The 27,358-nt window shown below is 33.3% G+C and overlaps 2 protein-coding genes across 3 annotated transcripts; both read right to left on the bottom strand.

The window, feature by feature from the left end:
* Positions 1 to 2,165: 2,165 nt before the first annotated feature.
* Positions 2,166 to 4,969, bottom strand: LOC116199247 (transcription factor bHLH18-like). 2 transcript variants are annotated; one of them, XM_031529547.1, is made up of 5 exons: positions 4,917 to 4,969; positions 4,569 to 4,742; positions 3,626 to 4,150; positions 2,972 to 3,343; positions 2,166 to 2,838 (listed from the first exon to the last, which is right to left on the bottom strand). In XM_031529547.1, exons 2-5 carry the CDS (start codon positions 4,614 to 4,616, stop codon positions 2,764 to 2,766), a joined length of 1,020 nt encoding a protein of 339 aa, XP_031385407.1. In that variant the 5' UTR covers positions 4,617 to 4,742; positions 4,917 to 4,969; the 3' UTR covers positions 2,166 to 2,763. The 2 variants fall into 2 exon arrangements, with proteins under 2 accessions (XP_031385407.1, XP_031385408.1); XM_031529548.1 differs by having other exon boundaries at positions 4,869 to 4,954.
* An 18,010-nt stretch (positions 4,970 to 22,979) lies between these two features.
* On the bottom strand, positions 22,980 to 26,335 carry LOC116199043 (transcription factor bHLH18-like). Its single transcript, XM_031529333.1, has 5 exons — positions 26,252 to 26,335; positions 25,910 to 26,038; positions 24,650 to 25,234; positions 23,791 to 24,162; positions 22,980 to 23,617 (listed from the first exon to the last, which is right to left on the bottom strand). Exons 2-5 carry the CDS (start codon positions 25,949 to 25,951, stop codon positions 23,543 to 23,545), a joined length of 1,074 nt encoding a protein of 357 aa, XP_031385193.1. The 5' UTR covers positions 25,952 to 26,038; positions 26,252 to 26,335; the 3' UTR covers positions 22,980 to 23,542.
* Positions 26,336 to 27,358: the final 1,023 nt, after the last annotated feature.

The following is a 27,358-nucleotide window of genomic DNA, read 5'->3' as shown; positions in this document are numbered from 1 at the left end:
TAGGAATATTTTTTAAATTGTAGAGAAATACATAAAATATGTATACTAACATAAAATTGAAATGTTTTCAGTAAGAAAATTTTCCTTTTTACTATTCAAATTTATATAGGGATTAGAAAAACTCATTTTTAGTTCTCCAATTTTTCATTAGTCAATTCTTTCCTTTTCTAATTTTTAGTTTATGTCTTTCCTTTCTTATTTATTAAACATCAACTATTTCCAGAAGATTTGAGCCCCAATACTAAATTAGTTATTGACTCACTATGAATTACGATTTTTTTATTTTTTTTGTTATAAGAGAGGCCTAAGATTTAGTATAATGAAAGATAAACCATAGATAACTAATAAAGGGATACGGATAGTCTCACTAAATATCGAACATGCGATCTCTAGGTCAACAGATGAGGACATACGTCATTGCGCTACACTCTCATTTTAAACTATGATTTTTTAACCATAATATCAGTAAACGTATTTTTATATTTTCCAATGAAAAATAAATTTAGAAAAAGAGGAGGAAAGTACATAAAAAAGTGAGAATTAGTTTTCTAAAAGTAAACATGCCTCTTCGAGTAGTTCGGACCTGATATTGCCATGGTGACAAATTGTCGCCACATAATATCTCTAGGTAGTTATCGCTATTACTTAAAACTAGATAAAAGGCTCGTGCATATGCGCGGGTTGGAGCCATTGAAATAACAAAATTGATTATCACTACTAGGAACATGAGATATATAATATAGTATAATGAAAATAATCGATATCAGAACTCTACGTAATCATAATTAAAAAAATTATTAATAGAAAATTAAGAAGTCCATTACCTTCAACTAACAAAATCACGATAATAAATCATGACCTCGTCATATTATAATTATGCAGAATCTTGTTACTATCACATCCTCTCTGTCTTTGGTAGAAAAGTCGAGACAATCTAACAGTGATAGGTCCCCAATTATGAAAATCCAAAGAGAAAATCTTTATTTATCAACAGTAAGAGAGAGATACAAGTCCACTAAACATGTGATTTTCAGACATCATTGAGTTGGAGATTTTTGGACTTCCGAAGATTATAAACTTTTGGATTTCATATAAATTAAGGCCATTTAAAATTCTGTCAGTTAGTAACTTTTCAACTTGTGTAAGTAAAGAAACTTGTAGTATTTCATTAATGACGTGACACCATAATATTATGCCATTTGTTGAAATTTCACAAGTAGAGACTTGAAAAGTCTCTCATTTAGAGCCTAGACTCATCCTATGTGGCATCATCTTATGCTTCGCTCCAATTTTTATATATATGTAGATATTATCCCCTACAGATAATTTTATTTTTTTTTTATGTAAACATACCCTAAAGGCTTTTCCCCTCAATTTGGTCTTCTATTTTTCTTTTTCGTTTTCTTTTGTTCCCCTCATACATATTATGTCTTTCTTTTATTATTGGCTAATAAGTTTTTTTCTTTTTCAGTCTATTATACTTGGTATCTGAAAATTCAATGATTTCCGACTAATCTAGTTTCTAGACAAGTAGGTCTACTAGTGCTCCTAAATTTTCTTAGACTTTTAAATGCGTGTAACTCGTTAAGCTTGGCAGCTAACCCTAGTGCTGAATAATCCTTTTGGATCACATATGTGGTGCAATAAAGAACGGTAGAATTAATCAAAGATAGTGCCAACTTTTGTAACTCTCTTATAATAAAAATTTACCGAAGCACGTTATAAAGATACTTTTGATTTTTTTGGGATACTATAATCATGTGTATCTCGAAAATGAGGATTTTGATAGACATTCATCTAAAATCCACGTGGCCCACGTATAGATGAAATGTCACATACGTTGTCATGTGAGGACAGATGTTGAAAGTTAAATTCCACAAGAAAAAATGAAATAGAAAACCGTGAGTTTGTAAAAGTTGAATATCTCAACCTATCAGTTCAAATTTTTGAATTGAGGATGGACTTAATAGCTTATAAGCGCATTGGATATTTTATATCGTATTAGAGTAGGTTATATTTCCGCGCACTATTAACTCAATCTTTTGAATTAGAGATGAGTTAATAATTTATAAATTCATAATTTTCTATTTTATTTTTTCATGTGGGATTTAATTCTCAGCATGAACAAACGAGATATATGTCACTAAACGATCAAAGAGAGGCCAATTTACAGAGAGATATTGAACAAATTAGAACATGATATTCCACTATATATATGTATACTTCATTGGGTACAATAGTATACATAACAAACAAATTGACAGGGAAAAGGAAAGAACAGAATGCATGGATGATATATCCGACCATTAGGAAGAAAACATGTGCCTGTTTGTCTCTCAAAGACCGATAATTTTGGACAAACAGAGCGGAATTAATTACAATAATAACAATAAGAAAATAGATAAAGACATATATAAAAGGGCCCAATTGTTCTGAAAAGTCAAACCTCTCAAAAAATCGCCCTCCAAAAATATTTTTAAAAAGTAATTGAGTTTCAAATACAGCGCGTGGGTTATAACACATGGTCAACGGGTCAACCTCGCGAGAAAAAGTTTAAAAAGAAAAAACCCACCTGAAAAATGGAAACTCAGCCTTCGAAAATAAGCATATGGAGTGAATTCACAAGCAGAAGATTTCACTCAAAACGGTCACCCAAAAAAAAAAAAGACGGATAGGAGATGAGGAAGCAAGGCATATAGGCTTAGGAGATTAGAAGTTCAATTATATGGAGATCGAGAGTCATATTCTACGATATTGTCGCGGTCAGATGAGATTAAGGAGATTCTGGCGAAGGTTTTTAGTGAGATCCTCAATCGTCATGGGAAGCTCACCTTCCATCTGCATGCAAATAGACAGTGTTGTAAAACAATTAGTTCGGATTATATTCGCATTAAAGAGGGCTTATGTAATGTAAAGTGAATTAAGAAATTTAGAAGGAAAAATGAACTCTTGAAATGCATGTGTAAGATACCTGAGCCACAATAGTAATATCTAGTATCGAACTGCCGAACGGGATGACACTGTTGCTAAGGACGCTCAAGTTCATCTTCTCAATTAGGTTAAGTATTTTGGAGATGCAACCTTGGCGTCTTTCACAATGGACCTTGACAAGAACATGCTTTTCAGAGACTCGAGCTTCGATTTCAGGCAGCTCTTGGTTGGATTGGTCGCACGAGCTCTCGTCAGATGAATAGGAGCAATCATCCATTGCAACCTGAGATTTCTTCACGACAACCACAGATTCCACAGTTTTCCTTGACAATTCTTCTTCGAGTTTCTCCAAGCGTCCTTTAAGCTGTTTAATGTACTTGACGGTGTCTCCGAGCACGGTGGCCTTGTCCATCTAATTATTATGCAAAAATAAAGTTAGTACTGTCATTTTTTTTCCTTAAAAAAAAATGCATGTAATGAGTTGTCGTCGAAAGCGTAAAAGTAAGCAATCACATGCGATTAAAGATGATCACTTTATATAGCATATGGGATATTTCATCGAAGAAATGAATATTCTATTTAAACATATTGAGGAATAACACATATCAGATCGAGTTATTAAAGGGAGTCCCTCAAATATATGTAAAAGAAAAAAGGTTTCCATATACTTTAATGCCACAGCAAACATATATACCTTCTTGAGGCTGGGGATGACTGCAGAGAGAGCAATGAAACGTTGGCTGAGCTTCTCCCGGCGCTTTCTCTCTGCGATCACATGATCTTGGGCATGCAGAGGTGTCCGATTCATGGCACCATGGCCCCTCTTATTACTATGGCTTCCTTGCTCGGAAATGTCTTTAATATTTTCTCCTAGTTGATAGGAATAACCATGAGAAATCACGTGAGATGGGAAACTCACGTTCCCGTCTGGAGTCATAGACTTAGTCCTACTTGGAGGAGAGCCTGAGTTCCCGAAAGATATGATTTGGAATGGGGAGCTAGACGGGGACATCTTGAGCTGCTTTGCGGCCCTTTCGGTACTTGGTTGGAAGGTTTCAACTGATGAAGCGCTGAAGTTGGGCGCTGCTTCGTGATTCAATGAGTAATTTTCTAATGAAAATGATGGGAAGTCAAGATCATCAAGGTCGAGGGAGTAGTCACTAAAGGATGGGTTCATCGGGTAGTAATTTGTGAAAATGATTGGAATATCTTCAGTTACCTGTGAGTTCAAGTGAAAGAATTAGAAAATCATCCACTACCAAACATCCGCTTGGACTGTGTTAACCGATCACTCCAAGATCTATGACATTAAACTTTCATTTCTATCCGAAGGCGGAAGACTAGAAACAGATAAATCCAATTTTCTGGAAAAGAAGAAATCTAGATGCTGTTTAAACTTGAGAATACTAAGCGCTACTGAAATTGATTTTTCATTGAGAAAAACTCTCCCTAGTTTTGGTTCAGTGCAAGTTTGCATGTTTCTTCTCCCTTGAAATGAAAATGACAACTCGAAATATCTACGGTACAGATCATGGTTGCTTCGATATATTCAGTAATGACCTAGGGAATGCAGAATAATGGCAAAAACTATAGCAGGATTACGAGGTAGTATTTTCCGATAATATTGTCTTACTTACCAGTTCAGAATCAGATAACCACTTAGTTGGTGCTGCTGAGGATTCCATCAAAATTATAATTATGCACACAAACCCCTTTTTTTTCTCCCCTTTCTCTTGATTTCTTCTGGTTTTCTCCTCTTTGTTGGCTCTTCAAAACAGATCTCCAAAACCTTCCTCAAGGGAAAAGTTTTCCTGAGAGTTCCAAGAAAAATGGAAAACTAGAAAACATCAGGACACAACAAACATCATCAATTCACACAAATTTCTCAAACATGACAAGATCTGGAGAAAGCAGTAATGTGATGTTTATGTTCTCACTTTTCTTGAGAGAGAGAGAGAGGGGGGGAGAGAGTGAGAGAAGGAGACCTTTGGAGAAGAAGACTGAATTAAGTGATTAATTGGGCTTAGGAAGGGATTAATCGTATTGACCAAACGAAATTAATAGTGGGTATTTATATTTATGCAATAATGATCGGTAGGGCGTCATGTGCGCGTTTGTTTGTTATGCAGATGATCAAATTAATTCGCACGTGTGAAGACTTCTATCTTGGTTCATTCCGTTTAGTTTATCAATGTTTAATAGGGCACTTTTCACATATGGAGGATCCCAGTTCCTTCCTTCCACGTATTTCTTTTTTTTTTTTCGGTAAGAAAAATTATGGAAAACGATGTTCTTGCAATTTCAGGGGATCGAGTATTAAATGTTATTTCCCCTCTTAACAAGTGTGCTTCCCGAATCTCGAACTTATGTTATTCTCCTTACGGGGTTATAGCTGGAATGAACCCTATAGTTTTAAATAGTGAAAAAAAAAAAAGAAATTGCATTACTCAGTGAGCCAATGGGGAAATTGAATGCTGGGAAAATTACGTGCTTGTTTAATTTTGGAGAATTTTTCAATTCTAGGAAAATTTTGTAAAAAATAGAGAACTACAAAAAATGTATTTACTAACATAAAATTAAAATGAATTTTTTAGGAAAATATTATTTTCCACTATTCAAATTTGCATAGAGATTTAAAAAGTTCTTTTTTTGGTAGATAAAAAGTTCTTTTTTTTCCGATTACAATGAAAGTTCATGGGTCAAATTCAATAAAATTGAAATCTTAAATATATAATAGAGGGGCACGGGTAGTTTCACCTGAATATCGAATCTAGAACTTATTAGTCACTAGGTGATGGCGTGCGACATTGCGCTTCATCCTCTTTGATTTTTTTTAAAAAAAAACTTTTGTTTTAGTTCTCTAATTTTTCATTAGCCAATTCGTTCCTTTTCTAATTTTTAATTTTTGATTTACCTTTCTTATTTATTAAACATCATTTATTATTACAAGGTTTGAGCCCAACACTAAATTAGTGATTGATTTACGATGAACTATGATTTTTTAACTTTAACATAAGTAAGCATATTTTTATATTTTTCAATGGAGAAATAAGTTTAGAAAAGGAGAAGAAAAGTGGGGATTAGTTCTCTAAAAAGTAAATACATGCAGAGAAATGGAGTTTTTTGCCACAGTATTCTCATCTGTCCTTGATCTAACCAAGAGGTTTTCGATATTAGTTCTCATCCGTGGGAATTCATATACCCATTTATTTCTTCTTTTCTACTAGGCTTCTAAACCTCCTAGCTTATAACTGAAAATTAAATAGTGACTACATACGCACCCATAGTAAAATTAGGGGGAAAATAAGGAGAATATTAGCATTAAGTATGGGCGAATAATGTTACGAGCTTGGTTTATTTTGCCACTTAAAACTTCTGCAAGTTCGCCCACCAGGAAAAGAAAAAGAATTTTAAAATTTTGCAAGTAGTTATGTTGAATTAAAATGAAATATCTTGAACTGGGAGGGGAATCTAAAATTTTGATATAATCTTTTGAAGATAAAGTCGTATCTCATTGGAATATATCTATCTACACGTTATATTATCCCATCAAATTAAAAAAGATATAATCTACTCATTGGCTCGTCCTTTATCCTTTTTCTTCAATGATGAACCATACAAACAATATATTGGTGATGTTAAGTAGACATCCGCATTATTACATACACATCTACTTCGCGTCAACCAACGACGACTAGGACTCCTTGGTCGGCGCATACGAAAATTTCTACCAGCTCCCTGTATTTGGGAGGGAGCTTTTTCCTTTCATACTACGAGGGAAAAAGACATAAATTAAAACATTTTTTCATAATTTCTTCCCGAGCCCCGAGCCTCCAACGTGAGCTCCCGCCCGAGCTCCCTCTCCATGTTGGAGGTTGCCTGGGACCCAAACTCACACCCCGGCCCCCGTTTCAGGAGAAGGGGTGGGGGGCTCCTGCCTCCGCAAGTTGCCTTCCCCTTAGGCGATGTCACTGGAGGCACCGCTCCCACTCTCTCCCTTCTAAGTAAGAGTGGGAGTTCGTAGCGCTAGGGGGTGCTCCCTAGTCAGTGACCTTCCCCCAGGCAACATCAGTAGAGGTTTGAGGGGCCTCCAATGACTTCATCTGGGGCTCGATGACCGGTCAAGAGGGCCACTGCTGATCTCCCTTCTCCTTCTTTTCTTTGAATAATTTTAAATATATATATTATTGAATTGCAAGGATCATACGGGTGGCAAAAATTCATTCAAGCCCAAACTGATGGCTGGCCAAACTTCAAGGACCATGGTGATAGTTTACTAAAAGAAACCTTAAAATGGCATGGAAGGACCCATTCGATATTGTTACACTTTTCCATCAAAACTAATGTAATATTGATGTAACGTTGGGACCAAATTAAATTTGATGCATAAATGCACCACCAATTCATGTATAGAAGGATCCAATTGATGCAACTTTTTTTTTAAAGAGGAATCAATTGATGCAACTCAACTATTCCAAGAACAAAATCGTCTATTTACTTTTATATTTTGTACGTTGAAAATCCCACTTCAAACGTGCACTAAGTGATTTTTACGAATATATATATATATATCTATAGCAATCGGGAGCTAACAAACATATCTTCTCAAGGCGACTTATGGAGATGTAGGCCTAACTCGTTTCAGATCCAATAACATGACATGTGAAGAGTTAGAACCCACCTATCCGATTGTCAAACGCTGACCTGCTGGCTAATGCATCTCGTATCGCGTAGTTTCACATCCAAATTCTTTGCATATATATATAATTTCTTGGGTAGATGCATATAGATAATACAGTTGCTTACCTATAATTGTTTCCATTAATTATTTATAGTTTAAGAACATAATTGCTTCTAAATAGTGTCGCCAGCATTGCGTGTCCTTTGGTCATCGATTACAAGAGAGAATACTATATTTTTTAATTTCCATCAATTTTTTAATGTAAACTATACGAGTTTAAAGAAGGAGCAGGAGAAAACAGAACGTATACCATCTCAAGAACTTGGAAATTTCCATTTTTAGAATGTCGATGATCATTGCATTGCATGTTTTAAAAAATCAAGGACTAATAAAAAAAGAGTGTAGCACAGCGTTTGTACATGACCTCACCTGATAATCAAAAGATTTCAGATTCAATACTCGTAGTGAGACTATTCGTGCTCATTTATTAGTTATTATGATTTTTATTTCATTATATTAGACTCTTAGGTCTCCCTTGTAATCGAAAAAAAAATCAAGAATTTAGACTCTGACAACCTAAATTGAATTCTTAATTACAGAAATAGATCTGAAAATCCACAATGAGATCCAGCATGTGTCTAATTATTGGATCCACTTGATATTAAGGAAAGAAAATGGTGAAGAAAATGGAAAAACAATGGCCCAATTTGTCAATTATATAACGGCAATTTAGCCTCGTCTGCGTTGATGATATAGTATAATATAAAGATTTGAATACAAAATTGTTATTTGCTTGCACGGTTGAACTGGATTCGCTTATCTTATATTTGGAAAGTGATGCTTGAATTATTATTTACTCTCTCTTTTTTCCTAGTTACAAAGAAGGTACGAGGCCTAGTATAATGAAAGAAAAATATTAAATAATTAATGAAGAGGCATGGGTTCACTCATTAGGTATCGAACATACGACTTCTAGATTAATAGGTGAGAGCGTGCACTACTGCGTTACATCGTTTTTTAATTGAACTATTATTTACTTAATTTAATTTATTAAAGAAAGAAAAAAATACTTATTTTAGCTGGTAAGTCGAAACTTTATTTCTAAACTATGAGACAGAAAATTATGGGAACACGATCCTGAGCCCAATTTGATAATCCCTTTATTCTGAGCCCTATGGCTCAGATTAATTAGTGGCACAAAAAAACTATTTGTCCCTCGAAACGAACGACCATGTGAGATGAACCAACATATATTATATGCCAATGTTTTACCTCTTACTTATCGGCAGATTCGTGAGCGCTTGGATCACATAATTATATCTGTTGGACCGCGAAGAGGTCATCACTACACACTACCATAAAATTGGAGAGGCATATATATTTAATCATCAAGTGCCATTTGAAAGATAAAAAAATTGGATTTTTGACCCCACGAAAGACATGTATAAAAGACAAGCTTCAGGAGATATATAGACATCGCGGTTTCCCTCTACAATGTGACAATGTGATGACTTCTAGCTTTCTTTAAAGTACTACGGACGAAGCTTCCCTTGGTGGAGCCACTCAGTCATACAAAGGTTCTAATTTTTAGCGCGAAATTAAAGGATGACTTTCAATCTTTTGATTGAGAATACTTCTTGCGCAAACATTGATTTTTCTACTCACGGTATACTTCTAGTGAGTTTCAAATTCCTGCACTATATGGGTTAATAAAATATGTTCACATGAAATACAGAAAACCAGCTACACCGTCCAACTGGTGGTTTTTGATCAAAGGATCTTTAGCTTTATATAAGCAAGTGAATTGCTTCTATCAGAGCTTTAATGGTCAAAGAATGGCCACAAATATCATGGAGGTCCCTTTTCAATTTTCAAGTGTTGACAAAGCAATTCCAGGGCTCGTATGTTCCCGGAAATTAACGCCCGTACTTTCCAAAGAAAGAAAATCTTACATAGATACAGTTCGAGGAGTCAAATTTAGACAACGAGTTGGCTAACAATGTGGAGTTGATCGATGGTGAATTTTACAACGAACCAATCAACAAGGAAGGACTCTCATGGAAGCACGGCCAACGCATAATAAAAGCAAATATCAGTATCGGAGGAGTTTGATGTGAAATCGAAGAAATGCATGGATACCTGCCCTGTCTCTGCCGATCAATCTCAATATTCAGACATAAACAGATATAACTATTAGAATATATGAGTTTCTGAGGAACAAAAGAATTACCAGCACCGATCAAATAATTAACGCAAGCTTCAGAGAGGAGGATATGTACTCCTACCACATGTACGTGTGGCTTAATAAAGGTCTAGAATTCAAGCATTCAGAAGAATTAATACATGATATATGTAGAACTATACTACCGTTAGCTCATGCAGTAAATCGCCTGAATGCTCAAAACAATGTAAGTTGGTATAAGCAGTTTGACGCCTTTAGTCCTAAAATAAGGTCTCAATCGAGTATTGTGAATAAAGAAAGTTTACGATTAAAAGAGTTTTAGCCTTATTGAGCCAACCCAACTAGAATCTAAAATTTCGGATATCAGGCGGTGCACGCCGAAAGCTATACTACCTTTTCTCAATTTTGAAAAACTTTCACCTCCAAATTGGACTAAGCTATGAAATTTCCACTAGTCTTTCGAGCCATGTTTGGATAAAATTGCACTTATACTCAACAGTTCATGCGTTACATTTCAAATTGTCTCTTGTAGCGAATGAATTTAGCTAGGGATATTTCTTATTATGTTTATATTACCTTTAAAATGGTAGCTTTATTTTATCAGGAAGGACGTGCGATGCAGCGAGACACACGCTCATTTAGAACTAAGAAGTTCTGCCTTCTGTTCTTGTCAATGAGATTATTCTTGCCCCTAGATTTTCCTAGGTCCATTCCTTTATTGGTTCTTATCATCTACTCAACATAACCCATCTCTATGGATTAAAATTTATTATGGTTTATGATTGGTTTTGTTAGTCATGACTACGTCTGACATCAAATAGTTCAATATAAACTATAAGGATATGTGACGCAAACGGGAACGAATTTCAATATTAGACGTGTTGTGCCAATTTAGTCGGGTTCGCACACAATGCATATTGTCTCACGCAGTTGGTGCTAGTTATGGTTCTCAATAATTCTAGCATGTGCATATATATACTCTCCTTTCGTCTAGTTACAGTATAGGCTAAAGGCAGTCAGTAGCTTTCCTATCTCCTATATATAGCATATATATATTAAGATATAAACAAATGGATATTTTCGATTATTCGACTTTCTATCATCTTATATGCTAATGATATAATAAATATCAAATTTACATACAGATATTGACCAAATTAGAACACGAAGATCATTGAATATAAATCAGTTATTCAGTACAATACAGAAACATTACAAGAAAAGGAAAGAACACACTAATCCGACCGTTGTTAAAGAAATAATTGAGTTTCAAATACAGCACGTGGGTTAAATTTAATATAAGAGCTGGTCAACGGTCAGCCACGCGAAAAAAGTATGGACAGCCAAATATTTAAAAATATATATATAATGCAGTGGTGCATGTCCGTGCCAGTCAACTAAGAGGTTACAAGTTCGATTCTTGTGATGGAATTGCTAGCGTTCCTTTTTTAACTATTAGTATTCATATTTCATTGTACTAAACTAATGAGATTCCTTTATAATCCGAAAAAAATAAAAAATAAAAAATTGCAATCTCGAAAACTCAACCTTTGAAAATAAACGAAGAGAATCAAGGAGGATGTAGTGCATGTTTCAGGTTCGATACTCGGGTGGGACTATCCATGTTCCTTTATTTAGATATTATGATTTCTATTTTATTATATTAGACTATGGGCCTCCGCTGCAATCTGAAAAAATTTAAAAAAATTTAAAAAAAAACACAAGAGAGTGAGTTCCCACAGGCCAAAGTTTTTGGTCCAAAACTGTCACGATAAAGAGACCAGAAGGAATGGAGAGAAGGAAGCAAAGGCGAATCAATATAAAGTTCAATCATTCGTGGGTCGACAGTCAAGATGTTCTGGGATAGAGCCACGGTCATATGAGATTGAGGAGATCATGGTGAAGGTTTTTGACGAAATCCTCAATGGTCATCGTGGGCGGGACGCCGTCCTTCTGTGTGTAATAGATAATACTGCAAGACAACATTCAGTATCAAATAAAAGGATGATAAATTATTGGAAATTAAACTTAAATATATTGAGAAAACTTATTGCGTAGTGTTTTGAGTGTGATAAATTAAGTGGAAATATAAGTGCGTATGTGCGGGAACCTGAGCCACAATAGTGATATCGAGTATAGAGCTGCCAAACGGGATGGTACTGCTGCCGACGACACTCTGATTTATCTTCTCTATCAGGTCGAGTGTATTTTAGGGATGCAACGTTGTCTTCTTTCAGAGTGGATCCTGACAAGAACATGCTTTCCCGAGACTCGGGCTTCGACTTCAGGCAATTGTTGGTCAGATTGGTTGCAGGAGTTCTCGCTGGGCGAAGAGGAATCATCATCTCTTGAAACTTGAGATTTCTTCACAAGAACCACAGACTCCACGGTTTTCATCGATGCTTCTTCCTCGAGTTTCTTCAAGCTTTCTTGAAGCTGCTTCACGTACTTGGCAGCTTCACCAAGTACGGATGCAAAAACAAAGCCATTACTACAACAAGCGAGTAATCTTGGGTGAGGTTTCATGATTGAATGAGTAGTTCTCTGTCGAAAATGAATGGAAGTTGAGATCGTCGAGCGAGTAACCACCAAAGGACGAGTCCATCAGGTAGCCAGTAATAGCGAGAACTAGAATTGTTGCGATAAGCTATATTGATGGTCAGTGGCTGTCAGCGAGGCCCCTCCGCCTCTCCCCTTCTCTTCCGCATTCAGTTTTGCCGATCCCTTTTTTTCCTTTTCCTTTTAATTTGATTCTTTTATTTTTAAAACATCAAAAGATTTTTTTATGAATGGAAAAGTAATGTTTTTGATGGAAATATAAAGGAAGGATTAAAACTGACATTTCTAGGAAAGATTGAGGAAGAATTTTAGCTAAAAGAAATTATAGAATGAAAATGAAGAAAAGTCTAAAGGTTGGCAGATTTAAAGTGATTTTTTTCCATAATTTATCCTAGTATGATTGGTATTTTCCTTTTCTGCTTTCTCAAGCACACCATTATTATTGTGGGTTACAGCACTGATTTTTAATTGTTCGAGGCCCAATCAAGGACTTCATGCGATATCCAACTACATGCTTATACGATTTCATTGAAGATCTGCAAAATTAATAGTTGTTTATAAGAGGACCAATCACATCACCGGGAACGAGAAGCGGCACGAACAACAAATAGACTCTCTTAACTGATACAATGTCAGGAGAAACAATCAGTCGCAATTAAATTTTTAAAAAAGTTTAATGCTATATTGATATAAAAATATGAACATAACAGAGACTTTTAAAAGAGTATGAAAAAGAGCATCATACGAAGGATAAAACCTGAAATTTTAAAAATAATATAATTTGGTGGGACTTCTGCGAATTTTCTACAAATACATTTGAACTATCATTTTCGGCCTATTAATTAACAGTTCTAGAATTATGAATTGAATTTAAAAATGAATTTCTTTTATAGGTGTGAAAATTTGTCAATATATAACATTTTACATGATACACGAAATGTGATTCTAAAACTAACAAATTAATTTCCACCGTTCGATTGAAATCCAATGGCAGAAAATGGTCTTTGAGGAGATCATTCATTGCGTAAAGGCACCGATCATGTCATCAAATGCCAGATGAAGACTGATTTCGATTTGATTTATTAGGCGGACTATCTCATTGCCCGTTGGATTGCATATTTTACCTTCTATTCCTAATAGCTTAAGTTCTTTATTGTTAAGTGGCATTTTTAGAATTGTTACATCCCATCTTTGTACTTTTTAATTTCTTGGACTTTGCCCAGTTAACTTACCGAAAAAAAAAGCTAGATGAAGACAAATACTATTTTTTTAATTCAATAATGCCTTAAACATCAAAATTCTGTTGTTTAACGTTGTTGCCTGTCAAATTTTTTTTGACAAGAAAAGGACACCTCTCCCAGTTTCATCATCTCCCTGGACTCCATCAAACGTTTTGCGTCTTCCATCTAATTAAGGTATTTGGTTCGTCTAACATAATAAAAAGTCAAGGTATTTAGTACTTTCAATTCAACTATTTAAATGAACAGTACAAAGTACCAAATATTTGAATTGAAATACTTAAACATTTTCATCCAAAACCGTAAGTAAAAATTAACCCCGTTAAATATATTTACGTGACGCCTCTTGATATCCAATAATTTTTTTGTTTAATAATTTTTTTTTTTAAATATGGAAAAAAAAAAGACAAAGAAAAAGACTCAAAAAAAAAAAAAAGAACAGGAAGGAGTCTCGCCAGTTGGGGCTCTCGGCTCCCGGCCACCTTCCACCCCCCCAAGGCAGCGAAAGGTGGCGGCGAGGGAACCCCACCGGTGAGACTCCATCCACCTTCTTTTTTTTTGTCTTGTTTCTTTTTTTCTCAGATTTTCCAAATATTTTGATAAATAAAAATATTATTTGACAAATCAGGAGGTGTCACATAGACTGGTTTAACAGCAGTAATAGTTTCGAACCGAAATTGACTAACGGACTACGTCTAGTACTACTTGAGCTAAACTGATTCATTTACAAGTTAAGTTTAACTTTTCACATAATTTTAGAATTTTCATGTTCGTTCAGCCTTTTTTATGTGATTAGATTGTTGCATTGAATTTTTCATCATATTACTTCACTTCTTATCCATTTTAAACACGGGTAAAAATTAATCAAAAAAAATGTATTGTACAATACGCGAGAATGCCATTTTTATATTTCTTAGTTCCAGTTCTTATTTTTTTATTTTTTTTTAACAAAATTGTAACATTTACCTTACCGAAAAAAATTGTAATATTTAATCTTACATTAAAAAATCGCAAATAGAAATTTAAAGTTTTAAAACGAAATGTTAAATCAATTCACAAATATGTTAAAAAATTTCTAAAAAGTAATTAAAATTATACAAATTTAATAATATCTTCGCTCCGTGCAACGTGCGTGCCTGTACCTAGTTAGTTGTAATTTGAGGAAAATCTAAGTTGTTGTGTTTGACTTATTAGGAAGCTCCATATAAATGATCAGATACGAACTAAGGGCTTCAAATTTAATTAACAAAAATGCACTTAATGTTAAGAATAATGCAGAATATAAGTACATAAAATTAACTTCTACACCCGCGTGTTGCGCGGAATTATTATTTATCAAGAAAAAAAACGTATTTATTATTTAATTAGATCATGAAAAATATTAATTAGTTTATAAATGTAGAATTAGTTAATGTGTAGTTCGAAAATATTTCTCTTAAGTGAGATTTTGAATTTAAGTCTTGTGAATAGAGTAAATAAATTAATTGGATAGTTTTATCATTTAATGAATCAGCCTAGCTCGAATTTGAATTAACCATATTCTTCTATAATATAGAGCTTCTAGATTCCAAGCAATATTTGTATTTTGACTTTTTTTGTCTGAATTACATTTTGACTTTTGAATAATCGTCTGTTATATTTTTTTAAATTTCTCAATAATAAAACTAAACCTAGAGAGAAAAATTGATCTAATATTATTCCTCAACTATAGTTATTATTATTATTATTATTATTATTATTATCCCCTGAAGTTATTATTTGGCAACATCACTTTGTTAATTTTGTTGTTGGAGTTGTCATGAAAATATTAGATTTACAATAATTATTATATTGTTACTATTGTTTTTGTCCCAATAATTATCCCATTTGGCTTCTAGTTGTTATGAAAATATTTGATTTATAATAATAATAATTATTAGCATCATCATCATCATTTTTTTATCTCCAATTATTATTGCCATTATTGTTTTTTCCCAATAATTATCCCATTTGGTTTATTATTAATTTTGTCTATAGCAATGATCCCATTCGGTGAATCGGTGAATGATCATTATTATTACTATTGTATTTGTCCCAGCAATTATTTCATTTGGTTTATTATCCTAGCAATTATCCCATTTGGTGAATCGGTGAATAATTATTTTTGTTATTATTGTTCTTGTTCCAATAATTATCCCATTTGATTTATTATAAAATTTGTCCCTGACAATTATCCCATTTGGTGAATCGGTAAAATTAGTGAATTTAGTGAAAGTTGTTATTATTATTATTTCTCGTCCCTATTATTATCAGATTAATATTATTACTATTTTATCCCGAACAACAACTACGACAAAAAAAAATAATACTAATAATAATTTTAAAAGAAATAATATTCTTTTATGTGGTTGTAATAATAAAGATGATGATGATGATAATAATTTTAAAGAAATAATATTATTTACGTTGGGAGATACGGAAGATTTTAGGCATATAAAAAGTTGGTGAATAAGAAGCTCCCATTGAGTTTTTGGACAAATGGCATGTAATCACAATCTCCTCGGCAATTATATATTACATATATATTGATGAATTGGTGAATAACTATTTTTGTTATTATTGTTCTTGTCCCAACAATTATCCCATTGGTTTATTATAAAATTTGTCCCTAGCATTATCCCCTTTGGTGAATTGGCAAAATTAGTTTAAAAGACATAATATTCTTTTTTATGGGAGTAATAATAAAGATGATGATGATGACAATAATTTTAAAACAAGTAATATTCTTTATGGCAAGAGTTCTGGAAGCTTTTGGGCATATAATGAGTCGGTAAATGAGAAACTCCCATTTTGAGGTTTTGGACGAATGGCATGCAACCATAATCTCCCTAACAATTACATATTACCATCCTATCAGCCCCTGCGTTGTGCTGATCAATTCTTAGTCATCCTGAAGAAATTTCTCTATTGTTAACCCGTAATGGTACTTGTTAATTCTTATTTTTAAAAATTATTTCTTATTTAGATTGTAATTTAAAAGTAAAACTATTTTACCTGGTGTTGAGAAGTTACAATCGATTCGTTTTCGAATAACTTTTTAAAATAAAATTCCTAAATTAAGATGAATTCCTAATGGAGTTTCGATTTAGAATTTTGAAAATTTCTAATATTTAATTTGTAATAATATATTTTAAAAATAATGATTTTTCATATAATATATATAGATATAAAATATCTATAATTTTTGTTCCCCATTATCTATCCCGTTTAGTCAAGTTAAGTAAACATTTGATGATGATGATGATAAAGTATTAATAATAATAATAATAATAACAACATAATAGAAGTAATATTATTTTAAGTGAAAGTTATTGTTATTATTATTATTTTGTCCCCAATAATTATCTCATTTGGTGAAAGTTGTGAAAACATTTGATTTATAATATTCTCTCTCTTATTATTATATATAGATTATTACTTTTGTCCCCGGAACTATCCCATTTAGTGAAAGTTATTATTATTATTAATTTTGTCCCCAAGAATTATCCCATTTGGTGAAAGATGTGAGAATATTGACTTATAATAATAATAATTATTATTATTATTACTATTTTTCTCTCATATTATTATTTTTCTCTCAAGCAATTATATCATTTAGTGAAAGTTGTTATTATTATTATTATTTTTGTCCACAACAATTATCCTATTTAGTGAAAGTTATTATCATCATCATCATCATCATCATCATCATCATCATTACAAATCAAAATGTGAAAATTTATTATTATTATTATTATTATTATCGTTCTCTCAAATTATTAACATTTTGAGAACATTTGATTTATAATAATAATAATAATAATAATTTATTATTATTATTATTATTGTTAAATATTACTGCGCTACACCCTCGCTTGTTGACCTAGAAATCGTAGGTTGAAAACCTAGTGGGACTACCCCTACCCCTTTATTAGTTATTTGATATTTCTCTTTCATTGTACTTAGCATTGGACCTTCTTTGCAACCAAAATAATAATAATAATAATAATAATAATAATAATAATAATAATAATAATAATAATCGTAATAGTAATGATGTTGATTATTATTATTCTTTTTTGTGGGAGATATGAAAGTTTTTGGGCATATGAAGAATCGGTGAATGAGAAGCTCCAATTTAAAGTTTTTGGGCAAATGACATACAACCACAATCTTCCCAGTAATTATGTATTATATATAGATTAGTGATAGTTAAGTAAATATTTGATGATGATGATGATGATAACAACATAATAGAAATAACATAAATCATATTCTTGAGTGAAAGTTATTGTTATTATTACTTTTGTCCCTAACAATTATCCCATTTGGAGAAAATTGTGAAAATATTTTATTTATAATAATAATAATAATTTATTATTATTATTATTATTATTATTATTGCTATATTTTCTCTCATACTATTATATATGGATTATTGCCTTTGTCCCCGACAATTTTTACATTCAGTGAAAGTTATTATTATTATTATTATTATTATTATTATTATTAATTTTGTCCACAACAATTATCCCATTTAGTGAAAGCTGTGAAAACATTGATTTATAGTAATAATAATTATCATTGCTATTTTTCTCTCATATTATTATAAAAGATTATTACTGTTGTCTTCAGCAATTATCTCGTTTAGTGAGCGTTATTTTTTTTTTCCTATCACCAGTAATTATCCCATTTAGTAAAAATTATTGTTATTATTATTTTTTGTTCCCAACGATTATCCCATTTGGTGAAAGTTGTGAAAATATTGTACTTATAATATTAATAATTATTATTATTAACTTTCTCTCAAGTTATCAAAATATTAAGATCATTTGATTTATAATATTAATTATTATTATTCCTCTTTTTTGTTGGAGTTACGTAAGCTTTTGGGCATACAAAGAGTCGGTCAATAAGAAGCTCTCGTTTGAAATTTTTGGGTAAATGGCATGCAACAATCTCCTAAGCAATTATATATTATATATAGATTTGATGAGTTGTGAAAACATTCGATTTATAATAATAATTATTATTATTATTATCTTTCTCTCAAGTTATTAAATATTGAGAACATTTTATTTATAATAATAATAAATATAATATATATTTATTATTATTATTATTATTATATTCTTTGTTGGAGCTTTGAAAGGTTTTGGGCATATGAAGAGTTGATGAATGAGGAGTTCTCATTTGGATTTTTAGACAAATGATATGCAACTACAATCTCTCCCATACTTATATATTTTTTATATATAGATATATAGATGCTACACGAACATGCAAAATCGTGCAACTTTTATAGATATTAGTGCATAAACGAATCTAATAATGTGGACATGGAAAAGAGAAAAGAGAAAAAGCCCAATTTAAACAGCACATCTGTCCTAGGCTTAGCTCTGCAATTGGAGGACCAGTCACCTGAACCATTGAAACATTGACTAAGTTTTATATTATTTTTTTCCTTGGAAAGGTAATTGATTAAGTATTATACTAAAAACGCAAAAGAAGTAATGTAAACATTTTAAATTGAAGCCATCAAACTGTATCAACTAATAATATTGTAAATTAATTTGGCACGTGAAGCATGATGTAGCAGGACAAATCCAGACGACAATTACGATAGGACCGATCGTTCTATATATCTGTCCACACACAGCATTAATATATATATATATATATATATATATAAGTAACTAGAGGGGAATACCCTCACTCCGTGTGAAACGATACATACGAAATACTAAAAAGTTCATGTAGGTATTTTGATAATTTACCCTAGTAGAATAAGAAAATAATTTGCAGAGAAAAAAAAAGCCAAAAAGAAAATGTCCAACCTGAAGGCGACTAAGTTAAAATTGGGGAGGAAGTTTTTTATTTTTTTATAACGTACTTTTTATTTTATTTTTTAGGTTTTCTAGATAAAAAAGAAAATAGGAAAATGAGTGAGTGAAAAATAGAATTAGCGGGGAGTTATTATCAGAAAATTATTATCAAAATCTTAATTTTTTTTTGGTGTACTCTTGGGTATTCGGAAGCACAGTAGATCATGTCTAATATAGTTCGAGCAGCGTAGACCCATCAAAGGATAAAACTCTTATAGTATAGATTTTCTTCATTCACAATACTCGAACCTGATATCTTATTTAAGGGTAATAAACATTGAAATGCTTGAGTCAATTTATGTTGGTACAATCTAATATTTTTTAATTAAAATTATATAGTATGGCAATTTCGGTGTTAGGAAAAAAAAGTGAGAAGAGAGAGGATTCTTTCATGCTTTATAATAGTAGAGAAGAGAAGAGATTACTTGTAATAAATTTTGAAGAAAGTATCATAATTATAAATTTAACATGGTTGAAGAGCTAGACTTAGACCATCCAATTGCCCACCCTAACATACTGGCTTATACATATCTATCTACGTGCTTGGCGTTGTGTTTATGGTAGCGTGCTGACTTACCCTTTCGCCAATGTAATGCTCGGTGGAATTAATAACACTACATATAAAGAGAGTTACCAGCATTTCTCATGAAGAATATATATATATATGTGTGTGTGTGTGTGTGTGTGTTTGTATGTATGGCCATTGGTTCGAGGCTCTCCTTGTCGTTCCCTGTACGTTCTGATCATCTCTCAACTTTTTCCCCCAGAGTGAAAATATACCAACTCATTTTACTCAGTGAAAATTCATATGTTGCAAGAAATATATAAATTATAATTGTCTCCATTTACACTTTTAATCTAATGGCAAAATTATTCCCTGAATTGTGTCGCTATCAATGTGTGTGCTTTGGGTCATCAATTTCGAACAAGTGAATTACTAAATTATTTCCATCAATTTCTTGAAAATTATAGTTTTTTTATAATTTTAATTCCTTTGTCATATAAGTCAATTTTATGCAAATTATAAGTTGAATAAAAGCGCCGGAAAAATTAACTTATATATAATCATAATCTCAATAACTTGGAATTTTCCATTTTATGACAGAAGTCTGATAGTTGAGCAGCTTGAGCTCATGTTTAAAAATTAACGATTAAGTTTACCCAAAAAAATTAAGACTAAGACTGGGGAAAAGTAGAATAAGAATTGTTAATTACATAATTAGATCTCGTGATCTTTGTGGGCTCGATCAGGTCTAAAAAATTTTTTTTGTGAGAATACGAATATTCTCGGCCTATTGAGATCTATTTGTAATTATGGAAACCAAATGGGGCCATAGTGATGCAGAAAAGAGAACAACAATGGCCCAAGTTGTCAATTTTATTTTATGGTTTGTTGTCGTCACTAGTGTCCAAAGTCGAGTAATAATTGACAGTCGAATATATATGTTTATATATATACACGTCATTTGCTTTGCACGGTTGAACTGGACTTTGCTTGTCTTATGATTTGAAAGCGATGCTTCAACTATTATTTTCTTATCAAGGTTATCAAAGAAGAAAATTAAACAGAGAATAATTAAATGGTGCTCGAAGGCGAAGGGCATCATTTGAGACCGTAAAAAAGTCAATGCTTATTTTCTTGCCATGTTTAATTAACAGTTTGAATCTGGTTCAGATTTAGTATATATTATTAAGAGGCTATCAGTCGTACCGTGCGATAGCTATTGGACCTAGATGGCAAAATAATATCTCTTGGGATAGTGTTCTCAACCCGCACTTGGATCGCAAAACGACATCTCTTGGATCGCGAACACCACCTCACGATCATTTGAGATGCATATTCTTAATTGTCATAAGACATTAGACGTCCACATAAGAGACATTTCTATATGAAAAAGAGAGGCCGATAATTGGGGATTAGACTTGCCTCTTACCCTCTCTTTCTAACATGTGATGAACGTTTTGATTTAGCTTTGCTTTAAAGTATAGAAGAAGCATAAAAAACGGATGTAGAGCAGTGACGCATGCTTTCACCTGACAACTAAGAGATTTTAAATTTGATACACAGATAGAACTACTCGTATTCATTTATTAGATATATAATATTTATATTTCATTATATAAGATCTATAGACCTTTCTTGCAATAATAATAATAAAAAAAAAAAAAGTACAAAAGAAGCTTTTCCGTTGGTGGAGCCACAGAATGATTAGGGTTTACTCGCTAATTAAAGGCTCTTTGGCTTTATATAAAGCGGCAAAACTCAATTCCTTTATTCGGCCCCAAAAAAAAACAACTCAATTCCTTTAGATTTTCCTTTCCTTTCATAAAAATGGTCAAAGAATGGCGCCTGCAAAAATCATGGAGCTCGGTTGATCCCTTTTTCAAGTCAAGGACGGTTGACTAACTATCAATTTTCAAGGTCCGTACTTCCCTTGAAATGAACGTCCGTACTTACTTTCTAGAAGAAAAAAAAAATTCCACAACGGCATGCTTAATTTGGACTTGATGGGGAAATTCTCGTGTGAATACGCATGGGGTCGGTTCCAGGAACCCGATGATCAAGGACGCATGTATAAGAATATGAAAATGAAATATCAGTAACCAAAGACAAGGTCATGTGGAACCGGCTAACATGAAATTAATGAAAGTCGAGAATGCAAATGGCCAAGAAATCATGTATCTCGATGAACCTCTTGGTATTTACAACTTACAAATAACCCATGAGCTACCATACGTGACAAAAAGTGTGCAAGTAGTCATGGAAGTGGTCGATACTTCTAGTTGCTATTCCCGTTACAAATTATAAGAATTAATTTCCAGCTGATTGAAATTTTCGGGGAGAGGCCTCTTGTCCTACTAAATGTATGACTAGAGAATGAATAGCTAGTACTCCATCACGAGCTTTTTCAGCGTACACATATTTAACACATGTATCATCACCGACATGAATTTTCCTTGAAGCCATCAAACTGTTAGAACTTTGGAGGAAGAAGCTTTTAGACGTAAAAAGACTGAAATCTAACGTACATTATGTGGTTCATCAATCAAAACGTGTTAATTATCGCACGTAATTTATACTGCCTCATGGAAGTTGTTGCTTGTACGAATTTTCTCTTATGGTATGATTATAGTTACCGAGAATTAATCAACACTCAGTGCGGTGTCGCATGACTCTCAAGTCTAGTTCTATAATTTAATGAAATCCTTTCGGTGATACCTTGCATTGTAATTTTTTGCATGATTATCAAAACGTTTTTAAGTAATCTTTTCTTATCAAATAGAGCAATGATAAAGGGTAGCATTAGCGTATAGGGCGATACTAATAAAAGGATAGATTTGATTATTCGGCACTCTATCATTGTAATGATGCGGGTGATGAGGATTTCTAAAGACAATGTACCTTTTCTTACTAAATATTACTTGTCATGCATTAAACAATCAAAGAGATGCAACAATTACAGAAAGATATTAAACAAATTAGAACACGAGGACCACTGTAGTATGTATAACTATAAATCAAGTACGATACATAATATTGTAAGTGAAAAATGGATAAGAATTAATACACTGATCCAAACGTCGGGCCGGGAACAAAACATGTGCCCGTTTATCTCACAATGACCAACAACTTTGGACGACCACACTGTAATAATCTGATCAACAGGATAAAGGGAAGACATAAAAGAGGCCTAATTGTTTTCAAATGTCGGACCTCTTCAAAAAATTCACCAAACCTCCAAAAACCAATTAAAGAAGTAATTGAGTTTCAAATACAGCAGGTGGGTTAATTTACAACACATGGTCAACGAGTCAACCACGCGAAAAAAAGGGGATGAGCCAGATGGAAAAGAAAAACCGACATGCAAAATGGAAACTCAACCTTCGAAAATTAAGCCAAAGAGAGGAGAGGGTATTCTGTGTAATGGGTATACAGGAAGTTCTCCCCAACAACGACCACGAAACTAGAGGGAAGAACTATGTAAAGAAAACTAGGTGTTCGATTATTTGTGGATCAACAATCAAGTATACTCTGGGGGAACTGCTTTCAGATGAGATTCAAGAGATCCCGGCGGAGGTTTCTGACAAGATCCTCAATCGTCACAGAGAAGTTGCCATCCATCTGCGCGCAATACATAGTATTGTAATATGATTAGACATATAAGAAACGGAAGAAGAAGGACAATAAATTCTTGAAAATTAGATTTAAACATGTATAGAAGTAATTTATTTTGTCGTGTTCGAGTTTTATAAATTGGAATAGAGATATATGTGCATCTAAGTATGTCTGGTTACCTGAGCCACGATAGTGATATCGAGTATAGAGCTGCCGAATGGGATGACGCTGTTGCTAATGACACTCAGGTTTAGCTTCTCTATTAGGTTTACTATTTTGGAGATGTAACCATGGCGTCTCTCACAATGAACCCTGATAAGAATATGCTTTCCAGAAACACGGGCTTCGATCTCGGGCAACTCTTGGTCAGATTGGTTGCAGGAATTCTCGTCTGATGAAGAGCTGTCATCATCGGTTGTGACTTGAGATTTTCTCACGAGAACTACAGATTCCACAGTTTTCCTCAACGCTTCTTCCTCAAGTTTCTTTAAGCGTTCCTGAAGTTCTTTCACGTACTTGGCTGCTTCTCCTAGCACGGAAGCCTTGTCCATCTAATGCAAAAGCAGAAACCATTACTATACGTGAAAAGAAGTTTTACTCCATAAGAACTGTAGGCTTTTCACCTAACTTGTGAAATTGGCGATGCGAAGGTTATGAACGATCAATTGTCTACTAGTTTGCCCTATATATGTTTGGATTGGAGAAAAAGGCTGGAGGCATTTATATAGGAACTCGGCCGCCAACGGTCCCATTCATTTGCATACATACCCTCTGCTCCCTCTCCTTCCATTTTCTTCAATCCAAGCATAACATTAACAAATCAAGGGATCGGACCTAGGTTATTAGACCAACAACAGTTTGTATTCGAAGTTTCACTCCTCATGTGCTAACCTAGTTGCGTAACAATTGTGTAAGAATTACAGACAGGTAGTCGATTCAGCGTGCTTAATTTAAAAATTTACCATATTATATGTAGATATGTAGAGTTCCTGAACCATACTATATAAACATACTTAATTGGACATACTGCCAAAGTACCTTCTTGAGGCCGGGAACGACTGCAGAGAGAGCAACGAAATGCTGGCTGAGCTTCTCCCGGCGCTTTCGCTCTGCCATCACATGATCTTGACCATGTAGAGGCGCCCGGCTCATGGAAGCATGTGCCCTCTTATTACTGTATTTTCCTTGACCGGAAATGGCTTCAATGTTTTCTCCGATCTGATAGGAGTCACCTTGAGAAATTAGGTGAGATTGGAAACTCAAGTTCCCGTCCGAGGAAATAGTCTCAGTCTTCGGCTTCACTGCCTGGCCAGTGCCGTCCGCTCCATAAAACTTTTCAGACTTGGTTTTAATTGGAGGAGAGCCTGAGTTCCCAAAAGATATGATTTGGGACGAGGAGCTAGACGAGGACATCGTCCTGAGCTGCTTTGTTGGCCTCTCGGTGACTACTTGACAGGTTTCAACAGATGAAGCGCTGAAGTTGGGTACTGCTTTGTGATTCAATGAGTAATTCTCTGACGAAAATGAATGGAAGTCGAGATCATCGAGCGAGTATTCACCAAGGTACGAGTTCATCGGATAGTAATTTGTGAATACTGGAATTATTGGAATATCCTCGGTTTCCTGTGAGTGCAAGTTGAAGAATTAGAAAAGCATATATACAGTCCACTTGAGCTATATTAATGATCACTCCAACATAAATCAAGTCCGTTTACCATGCATTGGATTTCTTTTTAACGTGAAAATTTTGGAAACTCCTCCAATTCATTTGGTATATTTTTCACGAAATGCCAAATATATAGAAGAGATAACAAATCCAGTGTTTAACTGAGATTTCAGATAGCCGTCAGTATATTCGACCCTAGCGATATGTCATCCCAGTGGCTTAGGCTAACCCTCATTCAATTAAGTGTTTAACATCGCACAACTAAAAATGAAATCCAGAAAGCGTAAAGCATAAATCTTCTTTCTTATTAATTCAAGCAATCAAATTAAATAAAAGATTAAAAGAGACAAAAAAAATGGGAAAAGGATAAGTTAAGGCGTTAAGCCCATTGTGTGTTCAACTTCAACCCATCACTGAAAACTCGAAAAAAATTTCATCTCAGAGCACTCGAGCTAGCAAATCAACAAAATAGAACAGTAAGAGATCGATTGGATGTCATCTTATCGATAAACTAGGAGATGCTTAGTTGAGAGAAGTAATTAATAATGTAGAAATGAGGAAAAGAAGCAAATAGATCTCGAAAACTAGAATTATTACGAGGTAGTTTTATCCTATGATGTTGTCTAACTTACCAGTTCAGGTAACCACTTAGCTGATGCTGTGGTTTCCATCATGTTACTATTATGCACCCAAAACCCCTTCTTCTCCTTTTGTTCTCTTCAAAACAGATCTCCAAAACCCTTCTCAAGGGAAAAGCGTTCCTGAGAGTTCCAAGAAAAATGGAAAACTAGAAAACATTAGGACCCAACAAACATCATTAAACACACAAATTTCTGAGAAAACATGACCTAAGATGACTAAAACAAGATCTGAAGAAAGCAATTGAGGAGGGAGGGAGGGAAGGAGGGAGGGAGGGAGGGAGGGGGAGAGAGAGAGAGAGAGAGAGAGAGAGAGAGAGAGAGAGAGAGAGAGACCTTTGGATAAAAGAAGACTGAATTAAGTGATTAATTGGGATTAGGCAGAGAATAATGATAGTGGACAAAGAAAGGAGGAATACTGATTTATATATTTGAGGAAAGGATGAAGTATGATGGGTAGGGCGTCAAGTACGCGTTTGTTATTCAAATTATATCTAAATACGCACGTGTGAAAATATTTCGAAGAGTTTATATATCTTATACTTACTACTATTTATGCAGAACCCCGATTTGGTATATACATACTGCTCTTCATTTATAGAATGATTGAAAAGTAGAAAATACCCTTTACCTACTATATTTTATTCCTTGCTTATTATGATAAAATTAAAATAAAACCATCATGCCTTGTTATTGTATTTACGCTTATTTTGAACTCGGGCCTTGGCCCCTTACTTCACCCTGAAAAAAAAGGAAAAAAAAAGCGATAAGTCGAAGGATAATATTATATTGTCCCTTTAATATTATTCTCTTTACTGTACATCTCAACCACTCCTTATTTTGTTCTCTCCTCTCTCAACCTCCTAATTCCATGTTTTATCATATTATTTTTGCTTCTTTTTCATATTTTATCTCCAACTCTTTAGCTTATTATTTTTGTCGCCTTTAATTTCTTCTTCCCTCTTGAAAACCAGTCCATCTATGAATGTATAGTTACAGTACACGCGGATAGAGTTTAGTATGAGGATAAAGAGAAAGAAATGTAAATAGCTAGCAAAGGAAATTAAACTGTAGTGATAATTTTAAAAATAATTACAACTTAGATTTTCGAATGAAGGTTTAATTAGAGTTTCATTGCGCTAATTCACATATTATTTCTTTTTTATCAGTAAAATATACGAGATATTTCCAATCTATTGGTTGAAACTGAATTCTGCTCGTATGTTTGTTTTGGTAATGAGAAAACATTAATTTCTTCGTAAGCAAAAATTAAGTAGTACATATACCAATTCACTATAAGGAAAATGAGGATATATAGTAATTAGCATCAAGTGTAGGCAGTAAGTATTTACGAGGATTTTTTGTTTTTTTTTTGGTGAAAGGAATTGGTTATTTTTCTTCTTAAACTACAAGTACAATGCAATGATTACAATATAATAACAT

Source organism: Punica granatum, chromosome 3 (assembly GCF_007655135.1).
Source record: "Punica granatum isolate Tunisia-2019 chromosome 3, ASM765513v2, whole genome shotgun sequence".
Taxonomy (NCBI): Eukaryota; Viridiplantae; Streptophyta; class Magnoliopsida; order Myrtales; family Lythraceae; genus Punica; species Punica granatum.
Note: the sequence above shows the minus strand (reverse complement) of the source record. Positions and strands in the feature narration are given on the sequence as shown.